Source organism: Charadrius vociferus, unplaced genomic scaffold, assembly GCF_000708025.1.
Source record: "Charadrius vociferus isolate BGI_N301 unplaced genomic scaffold, ASM70802v2 scaffold623, whole genome shotgun sequence".
Classification (NCBI taxonomy): Eukaryota; Metazoa; Chordata; class Aves; order Charadriiformes; family Charadriidae; genus Charadrius; species Charadrius vociferus.
The window spans coordinates 617,770-623,966 of record NW_009647679.1 but is presented as its reverse complement, the minus strand read 5'-3'; the positions used below and the strand labels follow the sequence as shown (position 1 = coordinate 623,966).

The 6,197-nt window shown below is 38.7% G+C and overlaps 1 protein-coding gene across 1 annotated transcript in view; it reads right to left on the bottom strand.

Moving 5' to 3' along the window:
- Positions 1 to 2,737: 2,737 nt before the first annotated feature.
- Positions 2,738 to 6,197, bottom strand: part of UACA (uveal autoantigen with coiled-coil domains and ankyrin repeats) — a 20,476-nt gene continuing 17,016 nt past the window's right edge. Inside the window, 4 exon segments of the mRNA XM_009881153.1 lie at positions 2,738 to 3,211; positions 3,925 to 3,990; positions 4,934 to 5,086; positions 5,715 to 6,197. The exon segment at positions 5,715 to 6,197 is cut by the window's right edge and continues 17 nt beyond it. Of these exon segments, the coding sequence (XP_009879455.1) occupies positions 3,140 to 3,211; positions 3,925 to 3,990; positions 4,934 to 5,086; positions 5,715 to 6,197 (774 nt within the window). The 3' untranslated portion in view covers positions 2,738 to 3,139.

Genomic DNA, 6,197 nt, shown 5'->3' with positions numbered 1-6,197 from the left:
CATTGGGTTGAAGCTGCAAAAGTGATCTTGAAGTCATTTAACGTAATGAGAAACTTCAGCTCTATTCAGCTGCTAGAACAGCAGTTGCAACAATCAAGTCTCAACACAATAAGAAACTAAGAAACCTAAAAAGTGTACAACCTCAGCATTTCCAGGTATCTATTCTGGTACGGGGCAAGCAGTGGAATAACAGCAAGTATTTTCCCCTAGCAGCTTGCTTTTGAAGATGTTTCAAGCTGGTGTTTAAGTGGCACGTTAATTTTTCCCTCCCTTTGAAACAAAGATGGCAAAAGTAAAACAGCAGAAAGAAATTACTTTGTCTACTAAAAACCAAATGAGAATGTAAATATAACTGAAAGTTTTTAAATAATTAGCCTCACCTGCAGAAAGAAAATGTGGCTGGAGATCAAAATACCCTTATACTATACCCGAGAAATAGATAAAGCTATCAGAAAGTTATTGGTGAAAAGCACTTCACCATGCCCTGACTCAGGAGAGCTGACAGAACAAATCTGCTGGCAGAGGGAAGGTTTAGACAAATCTTGAAACAGTTCTACCCACCAGTTCCTCTTCAGAAAAATCTCCAATGTATATATAATCTCCCCCCACCGCCCCGGTCAAACTAAAGATTTACAGGATCCCCAAAGAGAACATCTGCTTACTAACTCAGAATATAAACAACTCTTTCAAAGATCCAAGGGAGAAACTGTTGTTCCAGTCATTGTTTAAATACAGTGACGTTTCACTTACACTGTTCATACCTAACAACTTAACCTTATTCATTTTCACATCCCATTGGCTGGACGAGATATCCAAATAACCAAAAATTAAATTAAGCTAATGGTGAAATTAGAGAAACCTTCACTTTTAAGTCACACCAAACGAACAGACTTTGGCAGTGCCAGGAAATTACTCTGCAAGGATTGCTTAGCATGAATCAGGTAGCAGTGTAAGCTATTAAGGGAACATGCTTCCATTAAAAGCAGTAGTACGACTTCACTGGCTCACCCCCAAACCTAATGACTGACATAATCGACAGTTTGCCCTGTTTGGCGTAGAAGTAGCCGGAGTCAATTTACTCTGAAGAACTAATGGTAGAAGCTTTGAGTCTCAATCAATGTCACCAAAATTTTACCAACCATAAACTCTGGAAATAGATAGAAGAACCCAATAATCCCAGCGGACATCTGAAAAACAAATGTGTTACCTGGTATTTGAGAGCATTCGAGTTCAGTGTCCTCCACTACCCACTATTTTGCCACACTATTTACATTTCTTCACCTTTTACAGAATTAACTACAACAATAAAAAGAAGAAAACAGTTTATTGATAATGTAATATGGAAGAAATCTAGAAAAACACACATAGAACTCCCTCAATACGGAAACATACAATATCAAAATATGCCAGAGTTAGTATATCAAAACACATTCTCTCTAACAAGAGTTTCAAGTAATGCAATCATAAAAGAATTTGGCTAAAAAGTAACGTATATATACTGAGATGTTTTCTGTAATAGTCCTCTAAGAAATTAAAGGAAAGCAGCAGTAGATCTGTTTTAACTACAGACACATATTTAGTAAATATATTAAGTGTATTTATATAATAAAAACTGCCCTGCACATTCATTGCTATGTCTGTATCCTCCCCTACGTGGCAGTTGTCTCTTCAATGCTACAAGATGACTCTGCCCAAAAAGGAACCAAAAAAAGGAAACAAACATAATACTACCTAAAAAATAAACCAACAAAGACCTAAGCCTGCGAGGTACAGCTTGTTGGGAAGCTCAGTTAACACAGAGCAGAGAACTCTGCGCTCTGACTTACGTCTTATTTTTCAGCAACATGGAAGAGGAAGTTTGTCTTTTCTGCATTGGGGTGCCAGACCCCTACTTGCTAGTTAGAAGCAAACGCTTTCAACCAAGCGGACTGAAGTTAACGCAGCTACTGCTAGCATTCACACTGTTTGCTCTGTTAAAACCGCCACATACGTGGCTCACATACAGACTCATTCCTCAATTACTTCCTTTGAATAGACCCAAATTTCATGTTTTCTTTCATAAAACTTACTTATGGGAACATCATCCTTCAGTTAAAAATGAAGCCCTGTCTTGTCTAATAGGTAGATTCCAAGCAAATAAAAATTTTCGCTTCATTAATCATTACTATTTGCATCTTTCCTCATAAATAAGATTATAGTACATAATTTACACTTAAGAGGAAAATATCTTAAACTTCCATGAGACAGCGTTTGAAAATCCAATACCTGAATTATTTAGTGTTCAGCTTAACGAGCTGCTCAGTCTGCACCCATATCAGGCCTAATGCAGAATGAAACTATGTGGAAGTAGGACTATTGCATTTAGATCAAAATGCTGCTCTACAAACCACGGCACTCCAGTCCTACTACTTCAGCCTACAGTAATCAATAGTACAGAGCAGTCATGAAAAATCTTGGGGGAGGGGGGAAGGGGAGGCAAACATAGAAGTTAGTATTTTGATGGAAAACCTGATTTTTAAGTCTTGCAAAAAGCAAAGGCACTACATCTTAAGCTTATCTTTAAATAAAGTCTGTAACTTGGCCAGCCAAGTTACAACATATACCTAAATACCTTTCATCTACCTTTGCAGCTGATTTACTAAGCATGTCGTAGCACGTCATGATCAGCTTATGTGACAAAATAGCTACTTTCTCTTAATCATTAAAGGAGATACACAGCTACAATACTTCGCCAAGCTCATTTGAACAGTTTATTTTTAACCATACCATGAGAGTTCAAGTTAGAGGATAAACTGGAGTTTCTGGGTATAGGCCTCGCTTTAGTAAGGGGTCAATCAGACATTAAAATAATTTAACTACTATGTCATCATTTTGACAGTCAGCTTGTATACCATTTTTAAAAGATGTTCTACATCTTTTATTAATCTAATGAAAGTAGTGTCAGATCTGAAACTTAGTAGCCCTATTTTACTGTTTTACAAGAAGAAAATACTTCAGCTTCATAAGTTGTTTCACATTTAGAGATTCTAATTGCAGCTATATTATCATAATTATATAAATCTCATGAAGGTTATCACTACCGTCACCACAGCACTCCTACAAGATGCAGCAGCCTTGAAGAGCAACGGCACTACACACGTCAGCAAACAAGCCCCTGTCTCATTCGAATGATCTGTAGTAAAGCAGCTTGGACATCTTCATCCATGTGACCCTAGAGCAAGCAAACACGTAGTTAAAAGAAAAATTAAAAATCCCACAAAACATCAACCGTCTATCACTAATGTTAGGAGATTCTTGAAAATTACCCAAAAGTCTTAACTCACTGCTGCATTTTCCCACTCTCTGGGAAAATCTGAAATATTTTAGGAATCCTGTTGGGTTTTTTTCCTCATGACAGAAAGAAGGGTCTGCCTCTCTGACACAGCGGTCCCCTTGATGAAAATGTGATGTGGGAAAAAAAATGACCATTCCTATCCTCTGGTCTCCACAGCTGCTGCTCTAGCAACGGTCCCTCTTTTGCATGCTTAAGTATCTGAAGTCGTAAGACTTGAATTAGTTGATCAGCTCTTTGTTCAGTGAGAGCCACTGGATAAGTCTGCATTAAGTTTGATTTCTACTTGACTTCTCTCCAGCACTGATGATGCGGAATTAATAACATGCTCGCATCACCAGACACCGTCGCCCTTCAAAGCAGGTTACAGACAAATGGTAATAAGAGGGCACAATAGGACTACAGCTGTGGTAAGTGTTTGCTTTTTGTGGGATCAGTCCATTCTAAATTAAAACTCCCAACACGGAAACAGGTACTTGATGCTAGTTTCAAGTTTATTTGAGGTCTTCTGGTGTGGAAGTTCAAAACATGTCTCAAGAATCTCTACATTGATATGACAAGAGGAAAACAATCTGAGCTGGGGAGTATCATACCTGTACAGCACTAAGAAGATGTGTCCGATAAACTGAAACTACCTCTTGGTGCTGCCTTTTAGCATCCTATAAAAGGAAGATAGGAAGAGGAGGTGAAGTCATCACATTTTTATCATCTGCTCTTGCCTATTTCCAACTTCGTGGGCTTGGCTTTGTGCACTTATAGACTAGCCAAAGCAGAATTTCAAGGTTAAAGTCAGCTGTATCCCCTCCATTAATCAAGAAAAAAAGTCACTGCTTCACTTCTTTTATTGCTTACTTGTAGCAAAACGATTTTGCTGAAAGGCTATAGAGAAGTCAGCCCAGCTGCTAGGATTGAAAACTTGTTTCAACAACAGCATTACCTATTTGTTTGAAACCACCCAGTTTAAGAACGCATTGCCTTATAAGGGCCAACTTTGCAAATACTATTAAAGATGTACTCTACGTCTGTACAGATTTACAGATAACTAACTTTGCTCACATACGTAGCTTTAATTATGAGCTTTATTGAAGGGGATACAAACATGTTTGTGCACAAAATCACAGCACTTACCATAAAGCGTTCCCCTTCACTGTTAGTACTTAATGATAAGCAATACACTTCACAGTGTTTGCAGACAAGGGAACGCAGTCAAATCCATTAAGAAAGGACCACCTCACTTTCAACGTGAGAAAATACGTGACTGGTGGTTTTTGAAAGAAAATATTAACATGGAACTTGCATACAGAAGTGTCCCTGGCATGAACTATAGCAGCATATCTCATAAGCACAAAGTCTTCCTAAATTGTGTCCTTTTGATCTGGAAAAGTTACCAAGTGTTGTAACTCTGACGTGCAGAAGGAAGCAGAGAAATTTACAGAGAAGCAAGCAGTCAGGGGAAAAAAAAATAAAATTCATGAATACTCTACTTTTGAAGTTTAAGTCTACAGTCAAACCCAGCGCTCCAGTGGCCACATACATATTTCCTTGTTTGTACAAGAAACTTTAAGCAATGCTACAGGGATAATACCTTGCACGACTACTTACAGCTAGCTGCTGCTGCAGTGTTTTCACTTGGTTCTGGAGCATTTCAACCTGCTGGTTCTGCCTCTTCGAGGGAATCCCAGTGGTGTACGTAAGCTGAGACAAGCCATTAAGAGCTTGTTTTAACCGCTCCACATCATTAAGTAGCTCTGTTATCTTTTAAAAAAAGCACAGAAGAACCTCATTTAAGGATGTCTCACCAAAACCTAATATTCTTTAACATTCTTTAGAGTGATGAAGATCAGCAAGCATTGAAGGGTCTTTGTTCTAGCTTGCCGTGACACTGGCTAAGGGACTTCACAAAGACAGAGGACTTCATTTCCATGACACGCTATCACTGGTTCACATGCGGCTTCCCAGCACGGCAATCTGTACGGTATGGACCCTGGAGGTCAGGCAGCAACATAAGTGACTTATGCTGTAAAGATATTCTAGGTCTAATTTCTAAAAAGAACAAAGAACCATCAGAAGGCAAGCCAGAGATGCTAAACAAATACGGCTCCAATGGAGGAATGAGCTGATACTCCAAGAGTCTAAAACACAGCTTGGAAGTTTTAACAGAGTTTAAATACAACATACTAAGTTTTTCTAATTCCTTGTATGTTTCAAACATCGTATAATGCGAACAAAACCAGGATTTCATCTTAGCAGATTTGGGCCTGTCCTGGGTCCCTAGCGCTCAGTACACAAAGTCATACTTGAACACTTCAGTAGCTCTATTCGAAGTCGAGCTAATGCTCCTGCCCTTTTCAGTTCAGCGGTAAGGGACTATCTGACATCCTACCTTGTTATCCTTGGCTTCCACCTGCTTTGCCGATTCCTGTATTCTCTTCTGCAGGTCAATAATTGTTGTCAATGATTTATCACACCTTTCTTTCTGGTCTTTAATTTCTTGCTCGATACTGCAACTCCGTAACTGAAGCAACTCCTTTTCATCCTTTAAAGAAAGCTCACTCTTTTTAGCTTGCAAAGCCTCCTCACATGCTTCCTCATACTTTTTGTTCATATTGGACAAATTTTCAGCTATGCTATCCAGCTGGGCCTCCAGGGTACTTTTCATGGATTTGTATTCTGATATGTCAATCACTTCTTTGCTCTCCAGGTCCGTTAAAGCTTGTTGAGTAAGCTGAATCTCAGACTGCAGCTTCAAGATTTCCTCATTTTTGACTTGGTTTTCTTCTTCCTTTTCTTTCAAGCTGTTTTTGATTGCTACAATTTCTTGTTCCAGCATTTCCTTCATTTGTGTATATTCTACCAAAGGTACCGA